The following is a 17,584-nucleotide window of genomic DNA, read 5'->3' as shown; positions in this document are numbered from 1 at the left end:
GGGAAATACCAACGAGCTGGCAGACAGACTCAGCAGGTCCATTCTGATTTCTCATGAGTGGTCCCTCAATCAATCATTAGCGAACATGATTTTCAGATGGGGCGAGCCTTGCTGCGATCTCTTTACCTCTCCCCTCAACAACAAGTGCAGCAAGCCCTTTGCTCTGATTCCCCCCCTCTGGGGGACTCACCGAGGGATGCTCTGTTTCACAATCCCCCCCCCCCCTCCCGGGTCTCCACTATGCTTACTCCCCTCTTCCACTGATCCCAAAATTTCTACAGAAAGTAAACAGGCTGAAGAGCTCTGCCATCCACATTGCCCCCTTCTGGCCTTGACAGGTATGATTCCCCTTCCCCTGGTCTCCCCTCAGATATCCTCCATGGATACTAGAGCCCAGTTGGGATCTCTCTTCTCGCCCATCAGAGGTTCAACATCCCGTCCTCCATGCCCTCAAGGAGACTGTGGTTCCAGTAATTGTGATATGGTCAAGGCTCGCTTCCCCAGTTTGTGACATTATCTTGGCCTCCCAGAAGGCCTCCACCAAGGGTGTCTACAGAAGAAAATGGAAAAGATTCTCTATATGGGTTTCTAAAGAAAATATAGATCCTTTCTCATCTCCTACTTCAGCCATCCTTTTTTTCCTCACTACTCTTTTTAAGAAAGGAGCTAGTTTTTCCATTATTAAATTTCAGTTAGCAGCCATATCTAACTTATACGCTGGAAACAAATCCCTTTCTTTGTCAACTTCCAGATTATGTAAAGCTTTCATGAAAATTGAGAACGAAGTACTGTGGGCACCCTGAAGCTCAGCTGGCTTAAACTGCAAAGGGTGTGCCAGGTCCCACTATCCAGGTCGGATCACCTCGAGAAAACTGTGAAAAGAATAGCCAAAGAATGGCTATTTGAGCTCAGCTGAACACCAAGCAGAACTAGGTTAAAGTTGTCTTTGATCAGTATATAATTAAAATGGGCTGCTTCAGCTTAATTACTTCCTTTTTCAAAAAATACTAAATAATAATCCTATTAGTGAAATTCAGACAGCTACACTTAATTCTTGTTAACTTCAGATCTTTATTGAAAATTGTTTTGAAAGGCAGATGAATGCTCCACGGAAATTTTCATTAAAGATCTGAGGTTAACAAGAATTAAGTGTAGCTGCTTGAATTTCGCTAACAGGATTATTGTTTAGTATGTTTTGATTTTTTGAAAAAGGAAGTAATTAAGCTGAATCTTTTATGGCCCGTTTTAATTATATACAGATCAAAGACAACTTTAACCTAGTTCTGCTTGGTGTTCTGCTGAGCTCAGATAACAGCTTTTTGGCTATTCTTTCAGTTTTCTAAAGCTTTAATGAAAGGATTTTGTTTTCTTCTTAGATCAGCAATAAAAGATCCCACCTTGGGACTACATGGCATTCCTTCAGGGGCTGACTCAGAAACCCTTTGAATTGGAAAACAATTGCTATATGAAGTTTCTTTTTTGGAAAACTATCTTTTTGGTAGCTATCACTTCAGCAAAATGAATTTCTGAGCTTCAGGCCTTATCGGCTAGGCCTCCTTACATTGTTTTTCATAAAGATAGGGTGTCTCTATGAACCAGTCCTTCCTTTGTGCCTAAAGTGGCCTTTGAGATTAATGTTAATCAATCCATTCAGTTGTCAGTTTTCTTTCTGAATTTTACTATTAAGGATGAATATATGCTGCACCTTCTTGATGTTCACAGACAATTATGTTTTTATCTTCACAGAACAAAACAGTACAGGAAGTATCCTTTTTTCCTAACCGATTAGGGCAAGCAGTTTCCAAAATTACTCTGGTCAAATGGATTACTGACTGTATTTTGCTGAATTATCCTCAAAAAGGTTTGGAATTGCCTCATCCCCAAAGAGCCCACTTCATCAGATCTATGGCTACTCCATCTGCTTTTTTCCTGTAGAATTTCAATTGATGATGTCTGCCCTGCAGCCCCTTGGTCAAAGACTCATACCTTTGTTACACGTTAAAAATTGGACATTGTCTCCAGAGCAGAGCTTCATTTGGTTTGATAGTGCTCCGGCATGTCTTTCCTTGAGGGCATCCCAAGAGTTATGTAACTGGGGACTCTGACCCATCAGTCAGGAAGAATGAAAAGGACAACATAAAAGTTATGTACCTACAATAACTTGGCATCTGTGCTGTTCATTTTCATTCTTCCTCATCTTTCCTCCCAGCCATCCCCCAGCCTTGTCTCTCCTAGAAGTGTCTTAGGAGAATAATGGAATCCTAAGGTTCCAGGTTTGAGCCTCAGTCTTTTTCTTATGTCTGTTCTGTCTCTATATCTCAGTGGGCAGTAAGGCAGCAAACTCGATCTGAGGAGTTGTGGATAGTGTAGAGCATTATGGGTAGAGGGAGGAGCACGAGATTAGGATCCAGGTGCAGCCGAATCAGATCCGAGGGTCAGATCCACAACCCATCAGTGAGGAAGAATGAAAATGTACAACATAGGTGCCATGTTATGGTAGGCACATACCTTTTAATTTTACTACACTGATGAAAATAATGGTATGAGAAAATCTATGTTAAAGTGTTTTCTGAACTCTGGGGCAAGAATACCTGTTAGGGTCACACCCAAAAATATGTCAGTCTCTTTCTCTTTTTTTGTTAAAGCATATTAGTTTTGATTTGAAAAATATATGTGGCACCTATGAGGTTTAACTTACATTCTCTTGAAACTACAGAAACCTCAGAACCTGCTGCCAGGCATGTTTCCATTAATGAGAGTTAAAAGAAGCTTTTTTCCCTAGACTCTGCTGAAAGTAGAGTGCCTAAATGGCCATTCCTAGTCAAACAAAAGTAATTAAGTGACTGTTTTGCATTGTTCCTGCTGTTAACATCTCTGAATCTGAACACAGCAGCTGTTGACTTAATTTAGAATTAGCACTAGTGAATTTATTGTTTTTTTTTTGTTCCAAGATAAACGTAAAACAAGAACTCAGATCTGTTGAAGCAGCTGATCAGCAGAAGTTGGACAAAAAGCTGAGAGACCCAGTTGATTTACAAAAAAAGAAAAAGAGGAAACAACGTTCACCTGCTAAGGCAAGTAGAAGTTGTGTAGTTTTAAATCAGACATAATTGTGACTGTCATAATGTGCCTGTGAAGACATCTGCACTGGTTAATCTTCATTGTATCGTGGTAATCTAGACAGTAAATATATTCATTCAGTTTCTCTAAACAACCACAAAGGTTTGATTAGGTAAGTTGGGTAAGTTAAAGAGTTTTAGTGGGAAAGGCACTGAGTTGGCAGTTACCATTTTCCACAGACTTAACAGGTTTGACTTGAGAGGATTAGTTGATGTTCTTCATATTGATCAGTGCTTTAGTAGCCTAAGATATGTGGGTTATATCCATCAGAAGATATAACAGCTGACCAGCTTCCAAAGCTTTAGGTCATCTTCCATGCACCTAAACCATCAGCTCAAGCTTAGCTGACTAAAAAGACATGTTTGGATGCCAAGCCCTTCAGCGCTGTCCTGCCACTGAAGAGAGCACTCCTCTCAGGGCTTCTGAGAATTGACTGTCGGGTCTGCAGGGGAATACCTCATGATTCTGGGTGTCGTGGCATATACAATTCTCAAAATACCTTTGTCATCTGAAGTCTGTTTAGTCCCAACACCAGCACCCATTATCTTATTAGATTCCAGTTCTGGAATTTATCACACGGTAGAAATATCAAATATCCCTGAATCTAGGTATCCACTTCTCCCCTGCTGCTCCAAAGCAGTCAGTCAGTCACCACAGACTTTGCCTGGGGAGTAGTGTCAAGAGGGATAAAAGTGCAAGTTATCTGGGACAACAGAAAATTATAACAACATATAAATATAAAAGAAATGTTTGTCCTTATCAAGGCACTCAATTCTCTGAATCACCTTTGGTTACTAGGACCAATTCAGTTTGTTACAGACCACCGTGATGTGGAACATAAATAAGCAAGGGGGGTGGGCTAGGTCTCATCTCTTATGCAAACTGTCACTGTTAGTGTGGGATATAGCTTTACAGCAATCTCACTCTAGGGATCCTGCATTCTGTCAGAGCAAAATCATGTGGCAGACAAGCTGAGCAAGACAAAGGCAGGCCCTTAAGAATGAAAACTAGATCAGGGGGTATTCATAGGTTCATAGGTGTTTATTAGGCTAATGGCCACAAGAGCCTTTTTAAGCTTAGCCATGCATCCCAAGAGTTGATCCATCTGTGGGGAGTTCCCTAAATAGACCTTTTTGCCTCCTGTCCAAACAGTTAGCTGTCAAAGTTTTGTTCTAGGACTCCAGCAAAAATGCTTGGAAGACAAATGCCTTTTCTTTTCTTTTCCTTTGACAGGAATGTCCATGTATGCTTTTCCATTCTTTCCACTGATGTCCAGGGTACTTGTACAGATTCAGAAGGAATTCCCCCAAAATCATTGTGGTGACTCCCCTCTGGCCCTCCCTTTTTTTGGAATTGGCCAGGAGCAATTATTACATGCTTCCTTGTAGACTGGTGACCCGAGTCATTAATGCCTCCACTTACTATACACTGAGTGTACACAATCTGTATTCAAGAACATTCCTACCACATTTTTGTGCTTTCTAGTCACTCAGAAATATTACATTAAGTGTAAATGTAGTCTGCACTTTGTGGTAACCTTTATGAATCCCCCTCATTATTTAAGGCTGCAAGAAAATCAGTAGGAAAACTAAAATTAGGGGAATTAGGTGTGAGTTATGCTTGTGTTTTCTGTTCATTCAGAATGTTGTACATTTAGTGTAGGTATTAATGAATCGCAGGGTGGATCTGTTCATACAAGAACAGGGTTGTTTGATACATCTAGACACCAAATAACTTAAGCTGACTGCCTGAATGATAGGGTCTTAATAGGTTTTAGGCACCTGTTTACTGAAGCCTCGCAGCAGGTACTAATGGAGGCAAGAAATCCTGCTAATAGAATATCATATATTAGGAAATAGAAAAGGTTTTCTGGTTAGTGCTAACAATGTAACCACCACCTATTTAGGACTAGTATTTATCTGGTTTTACGATATTTGTGTAATATACTTTCCAATGACCTGTCTTACACCTCTATCAAGGTTAATTTTTTGGCCATCTCAGCATGTCTGCCCATGGAGCCCCCCCTTGTAAGGCATTCCGTTATGAAAATGTTTCTGAAAGAGGTATTGCAAAAGTGACCTCCAATAAAACTGGTGGTTCCTCCTTGGGCTCTTAATTTGGTGTAAGAGATGTTAACACTTGGTCTATTTGAGTTGGCTAATATGCCTTACCTGAGGTTTTTAACATGGAAAACAGTTTTACTGATTGCTCTGAGCACTGTTAGAACAGTATCTGAGTTGCAAGCTCTTAATGCTGGATCAACCTTATCTCATTTTCCACTGAGGTAGAGTTTCCTTGAGAACTAATCCATGTCCTTTCATATCACTTTTGAAATATTCTTTACCAAAGGGATTCCTGCCAAGATTAGCCCAATGTCTGGCCAGTATACCAAAGCCTTATGATTTTATAGACATTGAATATCACATGTATGCTCCTGGCTCAGGGCATAGATCGTAAAGCTGATGTACAGACATGCATACCTCAGAACCTCTTTGCTGCCAGTCTGAACACCATCATTGATCACTGGTCTGAATGCTCCTTCTTCTTTGCTGGTTACCAAGCTGTATTTCAGATAAGTACCCTGTTGGGGGTTCTTCTTTTCTTTTTCTCTTAATTTTGATGAGTTTGTATGTCAACCAGAAAGGGGAAATGTCAGTGTGGGAGGCAGGTTCCCCATAAGGATCATCACAAGTACTGCCTCTTCTGTTTGGGTGCTTCTCACGACCATACGCAGTGTTCGATCTACCAAGGGTTTATCTCTTAGAATCTACATGGTTGTCTTTCCTCTTTGTCCATTTAATGGAGAACCAGCATCTTAAATTGTTGGAGCAGGTTGCTATGGCAGAATCTTCTGATCCCAAAGGTCAGCTGCCTGCCAAGAAAAAAATCCAAGAAACTCAGGTCTGATTTGGCCACTGTCTTGCCTCCCTCGGATGTCTTTCTTGAGGATGGTGAAAGCCCAGAGGATTATCCTGTTGCTGTGTCTGATTTCTCTGCCATGACCCTATTGGAGGCCAGCATGGATACAACCCCTTGCACGACCCTGGAGGCTCTGCATATATTTACTCCGGATGTTGAGGGGGAACCTCAGCTAATTATTTCAGAGGGACCAAGGGGGATACCACATATACTTGTTTGGAAGGAGATTCCTGCTATGTTGGATGAGTGTAGGCAAGGATATGAACCTCTTAGAATATGTAGGGCAGACATCTCTCAAAAGAAGAAACAAAAAAACTAAGCATGTTTCTCCTGCTGCTAAAGATCCTCAGCATGAATGGCAGGATTTTACCTGAGGGCTGTTTAATGCATTGATGGCCTTAAAGCTACCCAAGGAGTTTTTGTCCGTGCTCCCCTTTGGTCGTCTATCCCACTCAAGTGGCCCAGAGAGCAGATTCTTCTGAATCGGATTTGGATTCTGGGGAAGAGTCTTTGGTATATTCCTCTCAGATCCCTTCTCCCTTGAATTATGGCTCGGAGGAGGAGGATTCTATTAGCCCAGATTTTTCCTTGGAAGAACTCTCCTTTGTGGATACTATTCTCATATGATGGAATGTTTAAATGGGACTGTTCTCAGATTTTTGACATTCAAAAGATGTAATATGAGCTCCTCCGGATGGAGTTCCTTAAGCCCTCTGCTGCATCTCCAGTCTTCGGTGAGCTTCTGTCTCCCCAGATTCTCAACCTCCAGCCCCTTAGACATTTGACAGATTTTACAAGGTGCCTGATGACTTTAATTTACTCTACAGGTGACTGTTATGTAATGTCTGTCTCTTCTGACAAACTCACAAAACCTTTGCCTTCTACTAAACTTATTCCTTCAGACAAGGACAGTAGAGCTGTGGAACGGCTATGCAAAAAGGTGTATACTGCTGTCACTTTAGCCTTTTGGGTTATTAATTACCCGACCGATATGACCAGGTATGTTTTAGCCCTTCTTTCTGAGGCTTCCCAGGCCATCTCAGACCTCCCTGATTCTGAAGAGAAGGCCTCGGCTCTCTCTTTACTGGGCAGTATTTCTCAGGTAACTCACCACTTTGTTAAATGTAGTTATGATGCAGCTTATGTCTTCTCTAGGGCTGCTGCCTTTGGTTCTGTTTTGAGATATTACTGTTGGCTTCATCTCCAGCTTTTGCTTGATGATATTAAGTCTAAATAGTAGGATGCTCCTCTTGACATTAAGGACCTGTTTTGTTAGGTTGCCAAGCATTTTACGTCCCTTCAGGATAAAGGTAAGGCCTTTCAGGAATTGAAGCATATTTTTGTGTCTCCTGTCCCAAATTTCTAGAGGAATTACTCTTCCAAATCTGCCTTTTTCACAGACAGCCTCACCCTCCTCCCAAAGGTAAGAGAGGTTCTAGGAGGGTTCCTCATGCTAAATCTGCTCAGACTCCTACTCTCAGAAGCCTCCTTTTTAAGACAAGCCTGGTTCTAGCTGTCTGTTTGCCTTCCCTTTTCCTGCGTCAGGTTCCCTTATCCCTTCGTCTTTCTTTGCCCCTTCCCATTTGGTTAAGGCTTAGGTTCTGTCCATCATCCATCAAGGATACTTCATGGGATCGAAATTCTTCCTTTTCTGGGCATCCCTCAGCCTCCACAGGAGCAGCTTCCTTTCTTCCCAGACCTACTTCAGGGCCTTTTGGCACAAGGCACCATTCAAGCTGTGCCCCCTTGCCAGGAGGGGAATGGGTTTTATTCCAGAATGTTTCTGGTTCCAAGGAATGAAGGCACCTGGAGACCCATTCTATACCTTTGTTAGCTCAACACCTTTCTGAAGGTACCTTCATTTCAGATATTATCCCTTCAAACCATGTTTCCCCTTCTTCTTCCCTGGGCTTTTTTGGTCTCCCTGGACCTCAGTGATGCTTATCTTCATATCCCAGTTCACCCCCTTTTCAGGAAGTTTTTGCATTTCTCTATCTCTTCCTTACATTTTCATTTCTGAAAATACCTTAGGGTATTCATCAAATGCCTCAATCCTGTGATTGCCCTTTGCAGGGTGAGAAGGGTTTAGATCTTTCCTTTTCTGGGTGACCTGCTCATTCAGGCTTCCTCCCCCAAGGTTTTGCTTCAGCACCTCCAGTATACTGTTTGTCTCTTGCAAAGCCTGGGGTTTACAATAAATTGTCTGAAATTAGTTATGGTTCCTTCTCAAGCTCATGTGTTTCTCAGTTGCAGGTTCCAGACCATTCCCATGCTGGCTTCCCTACCTTCTCCCAAGGCTCTTTTTCTAATCGTCTTTTTCAGTCCCTTCATCCTCTGGTTTCAGTTGCAGAGCCAGGCAATTTCTCAGGGCTCTAGGTTCATGGCCTCGACCATTCCTATGTTGCCTGTAGCCAGACTTCTTATGAGGAAACTACAGTGGTTCCTAAAGTCAGTATGGTTCCAGTACTGTAATCCACTAGATTTTCTAGTCACTCTTCTTCCATGCCTCAAACTTGAGCTTCAGTGGTAGATTCGTCATCTGTCTCCCATCCTGGGTCTTCCTTTTCAGCCCCCAGTCCCCTCTCAGGAACTTTTCTCAGATTTCTCAGACACAGGGTGGGGAGCCTCTTTTGGTCCCTTCAAGGTCCAGGATCTCTGACATCCTCATCAGTGGTCAGACCACATCATCATAAAGGAGATGAGAGCTCTCTTTTTTGCTCCTCAGACATTTTACTCCCTCTTTCTTCCAGGCCTTTCAAAATCTTCACAGACATTACCACAGTGATGTGGTATATCGACAAGTAAGGTCAGATGTAGTCCTACCTTCTTAGCAGACTGACTCTTCGGGTTTGGGATCTAGCTGTCCAGTATCAAGTGACTGTATGTTGTATACATCCCTGAAGAGAAAAATGTAGTGTCAGACTTTTTGATCAGGTTCACTGCACAGATTCATGAATGGATGGTTCACAGAGATGTGTTTCTGGACATTGGCCATTGGCAGGGTACTCCTTAGGTAGATCTTTTTGCCTCCCCTATGAACACGCAACTTCCTGTTTTTTGCACCAGAGTTCTGAGTCCTCTAGCTTGGAAAGTGGATGCCCTGTCTTTTTCTTGGAAGGGGATGTTCCTGTATGCCTTCCCTCCCTTTCTTTTGATTCTGAGGGTCTTGCTCAAGATAGAGCAGGACTCCCCCAAAATCTTGTTGGTGACGCCCTTTTATACCAGTCAAGAAAAGCTGGCTTTATTTGAAGGTGATATTATTTTTATACCTGACAAAACCAGAAAGAGACATTACAGTGTTGTGGAACATTTTGAGACAGTTTTAGATATTCTCAGGATACAAAATGAATGAAGCTAAAACAAAGGCAGTAGTGGTAAATTATGTACCCACATACAAATTGGTTCAGGTATATCCATATTAATGGGGACATGATAAAATGAAATATTTAGGAGTATGGATTAAAAATGATTCTAGTGTGGCAGCTAAGGATATATGGGAAGATGTTAAACAAAATATAATACAAAAACTGAGAAAGTGAAAGCTTTGTTATATGGATAATAAGATACAAGCAGTTAAAATGTTTTTAGTTCCTTTAGTCTTATACACAGGTCAGACAAGTTTTTATCAGCCAGAGGAGAAGTTGTGGATAGTAGTTAATAAAGAGCTGAAGGACTTCATCTGGGAGAGGAAGATGGCAAGAGTCAATTGGGATAAGCAGATTCTTTCAGTAGAACAGGGCAGATTGGGTTTACCCAGTCTGAAGGGGTATTTCAGAGCTACACAGTTAAGACTCCTATACATAGCCTAAGCAGAAAACTATATTTCAAAGTGGAAAAGGATGATGCTGAAACGGGGGAAGCTCGAGAAACAAGGAGAAACTAGGATTTGGGATGCAGGACTTTAAGGAGAATAGCAATAATCATACAGAATATTACATCCATAAAGAGCAGAAAATATTCTAAGAACTAAGCCAACACGGGAATGGAGAAAGGAGATTCTGCCAACAGGATTGACTGCAACTGGGGATATATACAGTAGGCAAGATGGGGCTGAAATTTATTGGAGAATACTGGCAAAGGAACCAAGGTTTTGGGAAAAAATAACTAGAGAGGGAAGGATGATAGAATAGGAAGTCTACAAGAATTTATTTGGACTGCAGGTTAGAGATTACCTGCCCTTTCAGGATTGATATCAGAGTATAGGCAAAGAGAAAGAAATGGGGGTCCTAAATGAAAGACCAGCACTGGTAGAGTTTTTAGTAGAATATAGAAAAGAAGCTGCCATTAAAAAAAAGAATAATTAGTAGAGCATGTAAAATATTGAATGATAACTATAAGAATCAATCAGAGGAGGTTAGAAAGAATTGGGAAGATAGACTGGATAAGCAATTCACAAAGAAACAATGGGAGAATATAGGTGTGTCTCCCAAATATACAGCAAAATATGGAAGATTTAGGATTTTTGCCTGGAAATGTCTGCATAGGTATTTCTATACCCCAAGTAGATTCCAGAAAATTTTTCCTCAGGCAGACAGCAAATGTTGGAGGTGTGATGGGGAAGAAGGAGGTAATTGGGAACATATTTTCTGGGAGTGCAGTAATTTGGCGGACTTTAAGGATTCCCTGCAGGATGCACTGTTGGAGATGCTGGATGGGCGGATTAGTGTTATAAGGGAGATGATTTTTCTGAGCTGTGATACAGAATCAGAATTACCTAGGCATGGTAAGGCCTCGTGGTGTCTAATAATGGTGGCTGCCAAAAAAGGAATTACTAGAAAATGGAAATCAAAATCTAAACCAACTATACTAGAAGTAGTGAATATAGTAACATATAAAACAACTGGAACTGAGATCTTTAGAAAAAGGTAGGAGCAAACTACATAGGAAAATATGAATTGTGGGAACAATACTTACAAGGGAGGAATGAGATTTAAAAGGTGGCAGGACTTAAATGAGCTATGTAATGTTTGACTGAAAAAGATTGGGTAGATTATAAGTGATGTATAATGTTTGCAACTGGGAGTGTGTCAGTAAGGTTTGTGATGTAAAATGCTTGCAACTAGGATTGTGTTGGTGTGGTTTGTTTTCAAAAGATGTTTCTTGTTTTAAAAAGGCAGGAGGTGAGTAATTTATGTAATGTTGCTTAGGTTATATGATATATAGTGGCATAGAATCAAAATGTGGAATGGCAGTTTTATGACTGCCACTTGTTTGAAATCGCGGCACTCAAGGTGTGCAATGCCACACTGCAATATTACGAACCATAATAACGAATGTAGAGCTGCAATTGTTATTATGGTTCGGCATTGTGAGTATAGATCCCGGTACAGTAGAGAGTGGAGAATTTCCCATTTTCCTCAATGTAGTGCGATCCCAGAGCTGGTATATTTAAGTTGCAGTAGGTGTGGGGGATGCAGGGGGGCTTGTTCCCCTGCAAAACATTGATGCTAATACTGACTTTCAATTCCGAAAGTTCGGTGTTGTGAATGGGACCATTGCGGTGATGATTTCTGACTTTATGAAGGGATCGGTGAGTACATTTTCATAGTTTTGTCATTGTGCATGAACACACAATTGCCGTTACAAATTTTGATAGTAAACCATATATAGCAATATATGTGAAGTACAATGTTTGTTACGTTAATTATAGTGTGATTATTTTTATCATCATCTTCCTTCGGCTGTTCCCGTTAGGGGTCGCCACAGCAGATCATCTGTTTCCATTTCTACCTGTCCTCTACATCTTGCTCTGCCACACCAACCACCTGCATGTCCTCTCTCACCACATCCATAAACCTTATCTTAGGCCTTCCTCTTTTCCTGTTACCTGGTAGCTTCATCCTTAGCATCATTTTCCCAATATACTCAGCATCCCTCCTCAGCACATGTCCAAATCAACGTAATCTTGCCTTTCTGGCTTTGTCTCCAAACCTTCCAACCTGGTCTGACCCTCTAATATACTTATTCCTAATCCTGTCCACCCTCATCACACCCAGTGCAAATCTTAACACGTTTAACTCTGCCATATCCAGCTCAAACTCCTGCCTTTTTCTCAGTGCCACTGTCTCCAACCCATATAACATAGCTGGTCTCACCACCCTCTTGTAGACCTTCCCTTTCACTCTTACTGGTACTCGTCTGTCACAAATCACTCCTGACACTCTTCTCCACCCACTCCATCCTGCCTGTACTCTCTTCCTCACCTGTCTTCCACACTCAGCATTACTCTGAACTATTGACCCCAAGTTATTTAAACTCATCCACCTTCACCACCTCTACTCCTTGCATCCTCACCATTGCTCTATCCTCCCTCTCATTCACACACATATATTCTGTCTTAGTCCTGCTGACCTTCATTCCTCTTCTTTCTAGAACATATCTCCATCTCTCCAGGGTCTCCTCCACCTGTTCCTACTCTCACTACAGATAACAATGTCATCTGCAAACATCATAGTCCACGGGGACTCCTGTCTGATCTCATCTGTCAACCTGTTCATCACCATTGCAAATAAGAAAGGGCTCAGAGCTGATCCTTGATGTAATCCCACCTCCACCTTAAACGCATCTGTCACTCCCACTGCAGACCTCACCGCTGTCACACTACCCTCGTACATATCCTGTACCACTTATATGAATGTAAATTTGCCTATGTCACAAGTGATAATTCAGTGAAGGTGTTTGGGAAAAGAAAACATTGGTTCTCCTTTCTTCTGCTTCACCTAGCCAGGGGCACTCACCACAAGTTACCTCACAGGTTGGATCTGCTCACACAAGATAAGGGGTCTCTGATCCATCTTCACTTGTCCACTGTTCAGTTGACATTGTGGGTGATAGGCTTTTGATTCCTTTTAGGCACCTTTTCTTCTGTGGACGAGATTAGGGCTCTGCAGGAGGCCAGGAAACCCACTACCAGGAAACTGTATTTGTCCAAATGGAAGATATTTCTTTTTGGTACCTTGCTTGTAACCTGGATCCACTTTCTGTGAGGATTCCTGTGGTTCTGTATTAATTTGTGTGAATTGCTCCATACTGGGGTTAACATATTCTTCTGTAAAAGCTCAGCTCTTCAGCTGTTTCTGCTCGTCTGCCTTTAACTCCTCCTCTGGTGTCTAGCTTTGAGGTCAAGCAATTTCTTAAAGGTGTCCTCCGTATAAGACCTCCCAGGAAGCTTATTGTGCCTTCCTAGGACCTCAGTTTTGTGCTTGAAAAACTAAGTCCAGCTCCTTTTGAGCCTCCAGCTTCAGCTTCATTACAGCATTGTATGTGGAAGATTATTTTTCTTTTGGCCTTTACATCATCTAGGAGAGTATCTGAACCCCAGGCTGTTACGGCTGTCCCTTGTTTTGCACAGGGATAAGGTGTGTATTTGTACTAATCCTTCCTTTATGTCTAAGGTGATTAATGAATTGTCTCTTAATCAGTCTATTAATTTGCCCTCTTTTTTCTTGCTTCTTCACAGTCTGCTAGTAAGAAGATTCTTCACACCTTGGATTTGCATAGACAGCTCAGATATTATTTAGATAAGAATAAGGCCATTTGCAAGTCTGAGGAACTTTTTATTTCCTTTCATTTCAGATCTCTGGGTTTGGCTATTTCTAAGTAAACCATATCCTCAAGGATCTCTTAGGCCATTTCTTTTTGTTACTAGTTTCATGGAAAATCTCTTTCTGCCTCTGTAAAGGCAGAGCTATGTCCTCCTCTGGAGCTTTTTTTCAAAGGATTGGATACAAATTCCATCCTTGAGGTTGCTGCTTGGACCTATGTCCATACTTTCACTAAGCATTATAAATTGGATGTTGTTTCCAGAGCAAGAACTGGCTTTGCCAAAGCTATCCTGCATAGGTTTCTTAAGGGTTCTTCTGGGCCTTCCTCCTCTCAAGTTTCCTCTTGAGCTTTTGTACTCTCCCTTTGTTAAAGAGTACTGAAACAGTGCTATGGAAGGACATAGTGCAGTTCTGTAAAGACTTACCATAACAGTAGGTGTCCTTTCTCTTCACTGTTGCGGTATTATCTCCCTCCCTCCTCCCCATTCTGCTGTGTTCTTTTTGTTTCTCCTTCAGGATGCATATGTTTCTACTAATTCCTAGTGTATTGTTTCTCCTAATTCCTAGTGTATTGTTTCTCCTGGGTCTTTTCAGTGCTGAGGTATGTACGTCCGTACATCATCTTTATGCCCTGCACCTTGAGCGAGGAGCAAACGTGTGATGTATGATGCCTATAAAATCATAAGGCTTTGATATACTGGCCGGACATTAGGCTACCCTTTGCAGGGAATCCGTTTGATAAAGAATACTGCAAAAGTGAAGAGAAGGGCATCTACTGTTATGGCAAGGCTTTACAGAACCGTACTTTCTTTTACTTCTAAAGTGGTATCTGAGTTTACTTTAAACCAGACTGTATGTCTCCCTGTGTTCTTTCCTGAACCCATAATAAGAGAGAATGGATACTTCATACCTTGCATGTCCACACACAACTCGGGTACTATCTTGACTTAATGGAACAGGATACTGGATGGAAATAATTTTAATGAAGAACACAAGTATTAACTGCTTTCGTCTCCACAAAAGTGAGACTTCATCAGAATACATAGCTACACTCAATAACCCTGTTTAAGTATCTTACCAAACAACACAGTTGGTTAGCAATACAAAACACCTACCCACTTTTCAGTTATTATTAATGACATAAAAAATTCCCATTGAAAAATAAACATAAAAGAATAAAATGCATTGTTTTGCACACATAAAAATTCACAAGGTAAATAGTGTATATTAAATATACATGCACGACACTTTTTCCCCAAAAATTCTCTAACATTTCTCAGCTTTTTCCTGTAATACAGGAGATATAGAGATTACTTCATTTAGACCAGGGAGAAAGTTAGCAGCCAGTCTCAGTTGCCACTGCATCTCTTTCTTTATCAAAACATTCTTCCAGTTTTCCCCCTTTCTGGTCTATAGTAACAGTATCCAAAATTCTAAAAACAAAGTTATCAAACCCCTCATGCATTAAGGAATGTTTATATAGGGTATTGCTGTCCTTTTTGTTGTTTATGTCATATATATGTTAGTAAATTCTACTCCTCAATGCCCGTTCCGTCTTGCCCACATAATAACTTGCACACTTGCCACATATAGCAAGATATATCACCCATTTAATGCCACAGGTCCCAGGTTTAAACCTGATATTCATTTTCATAATGTTCCCTAATATGGAATATGCCTCCATATTGATGTATGTACATTGCCTACAGTGCCCACAAGGATTAGTCCCCTTTCTGTCCTCCTCCTTAATCCTAGTTTTGTATTTCAACAGCTGTGAAATTGGCACCTGTTTTGTGTATAAACACCGGTTCGTTACCCAATACCCCAAGAATTTGTGGGTTTACCTTAAATATATTCCATTTTTTTCTGATGATATTTTTGATGTCATCAGACAAATAGTTGTACTGCAATATATAAGACTTCTCAAATTTCTGGTTACCACCATTTGTTTCGGGTTTATCGGTATTCAACCCCACCCCTAACAATGGCTTATATTTGTGACCCCAATTATTGTAGACTTCCTGAACAATACCTTCAACTAATCCCTTAGTATAACCTCTTTGCTTAAACATTTCTCCCACCTTGTCCAATTCTCCCTTCACATCCTGAAAATAAGAGGTCATCCTCTCCACCCGAATAGCCTGACCTTTAACCAGGCTCTTCTTCTGCATTAAAGGGTGGTTACTTAGAAAATGTAAGTAAGAGTTGCAGAAAGTTTCTGTACGATAGACATTAGACCTAAATCCATTCTCATCATATGATATGGTAATGTCCAAGTAGTTAATGTTTTGTGCATATGTGTATGTGAATTCCAAATAATGTGTGGTATTACTTAAGTAATTCAAAAATAGTGGGATATCATCACTAGGGCTGTTCCACAAGAAAAACAAATCATCCAGGAATCTAATGTATAACACAACATTCTTCCAGTAGGGGCAGCTGAACAAAAATGTATTCTCCCATCCCAACAAACCATGTTCGCATATATGGGAGCACAAGCTGCCCCCATAGCCACTCCCATGATTTGTTGAAAATATTCCCCCTTCAAACTGCTCAAAGTTATTTTCCAAAATTACTGTGTTCACCAGTGGGAGTGGTTAACACTGAACAGCCTGCCTGTCCCTGGAGGAGTGGTTACTACCTAGAAGCTGTAGTTTTATTGGCCATTTTGGGTCAATTCTAAACTCCTTTATCTCTCTCTTAAAACCCTACAACTCTCTTTTTGCGTGGTTTTGCGCACTGAGCAGTGTCGGGCAGCGCCGCCTAAACAGGTTTAAACTATTCCAGGCTCCACAAAGTCTGCTCTTCACTTTTTCCCTTAGAACTGTTCAAACTCTCAAAGTAATCACTCTGTTCTCTTTCTAAAGCCCTGCACTTGCTCAGCTCTTATAAGGAAACACTAACTAACTAAAGCACTACACCCTCCTTGACTTCTCATAAGTATTAGACTCCCGATTGGTCCTTCCTGATCAAGTGAAAAATCAGTTCCCTTCCCTAATCTGATCAGTAAAAAAAATAGTTCCCTATACTAATCTGGTATGTCCAAGGGTCAGTTTCAAGGTTACTTTCCAGTCCAGCTGGTGCATCTGGGAATTTTGAGGCAATGTTACAATTGCCTTATGTACACAGACAACCCTCTCCTCCTTCCAACAAACTGTAATACATGTGAGAGATGCAGTTACACAGCCAAACTGGAGGCAGAGCTCTCTCAACCCAAGACTGGCACAGTCAGTCAGGAGGAAAAGGTAACCACCCACACCACAAATCCAGTCTCACACAGACCTATTGCATCTGCATACCCAACACATAAACACACAAAAACATACTCGGAGGCTCTAAATAAAAATCTGCCTAAACAGCAAAGACCTCCTAAGCAGATATCCAAGCAACAGCCACCCCTCAACAATACTCACAAATCACATAGCTCACAAAATCAGTGTGCCTCAGTCACAGCCCATAAGGCCAAACAACACACCAAATACACTTGTTATAGGGGACTCTATTGTCCGGCACACTGACGCCCCACTCACCAGAATGAACAAGGAGAAGGTCACTGTAAGCTGCCTGTCGGGTGCCAGGATCCGCCACATAACGCAAGCACTCAGGTCACTCCAAAGCAAGTACAAGTACGACTCCATCATTGTCCATGCTGGTGTGAATGACCTGAGACGTACCTGTCTGGACTACATGAAAAGAGACATAGAGGAGCTCTCTGACCATGTAGCCCAGGCTGGTATGTCCCTGACCTTGAGTAGCATCTTGCCCTCACCAAGAATGATGCCACAGTATAAAGACAAAATGATCAGTTTCAACAATTGGCTAAAGTATTGGTGTCATCCAAAGGGGATCCAGTGTCTGTCAGCCTGGGATGACATGCTCGACAAGCCACGTTTCGCTAGGGACGGCTTGCACCTGTCACCCTTAGGCTTTGATACTGGCCAAGGCTCCTGCGACCCCCATAGTGCCTTTTTTAGGCAAGGCTCAAAGGACAAACCCACCTC

At 41.5% G+C, this 17,584-nt stretch overlaps 1 protein-coding gene across 1 annotated transcript in view; it reads left to right on the top strand.

Annotated features, from left to right (window-relative positions):
* Positions 1–17,584, top strand: part of ZNF148 (zinc finger protein 148) — a 1,243,505-nt gene that overhangs the window by 236,444 nt on the left and 989,477 nt on the right. Inside the window, exon 3 of the mRNA XM_044075013.1 lies at positions 2,952–3,074. Coding sequence (XP_043930948.1) covers positions 2,952–3,074 — 123 coding nt within the window. The remainder of the gene's footprint in view (positions 1–2,951; positions 3,075–17,584) is intronic.

This window comes from Protopterus annectens, chromosome 6.part0 (genome assembly GCF_019279795.1).
Source record: "Protopterus annectens isolate FY-2018-M chromosome 6.part0, PAN1.0, whole genome shotgun sequence".
Lineage (NCBI taxonomy): Eukaryota > Metazoa > Chordata > Ceratodontiformes > Protopteridae > Protopterus > Protopterus annectens.
The sequence above is the reverse complement of the archived record's forward strand: the minus strand, read 5'-3'. Positions and strand labels throughout refer to the sequence as shown.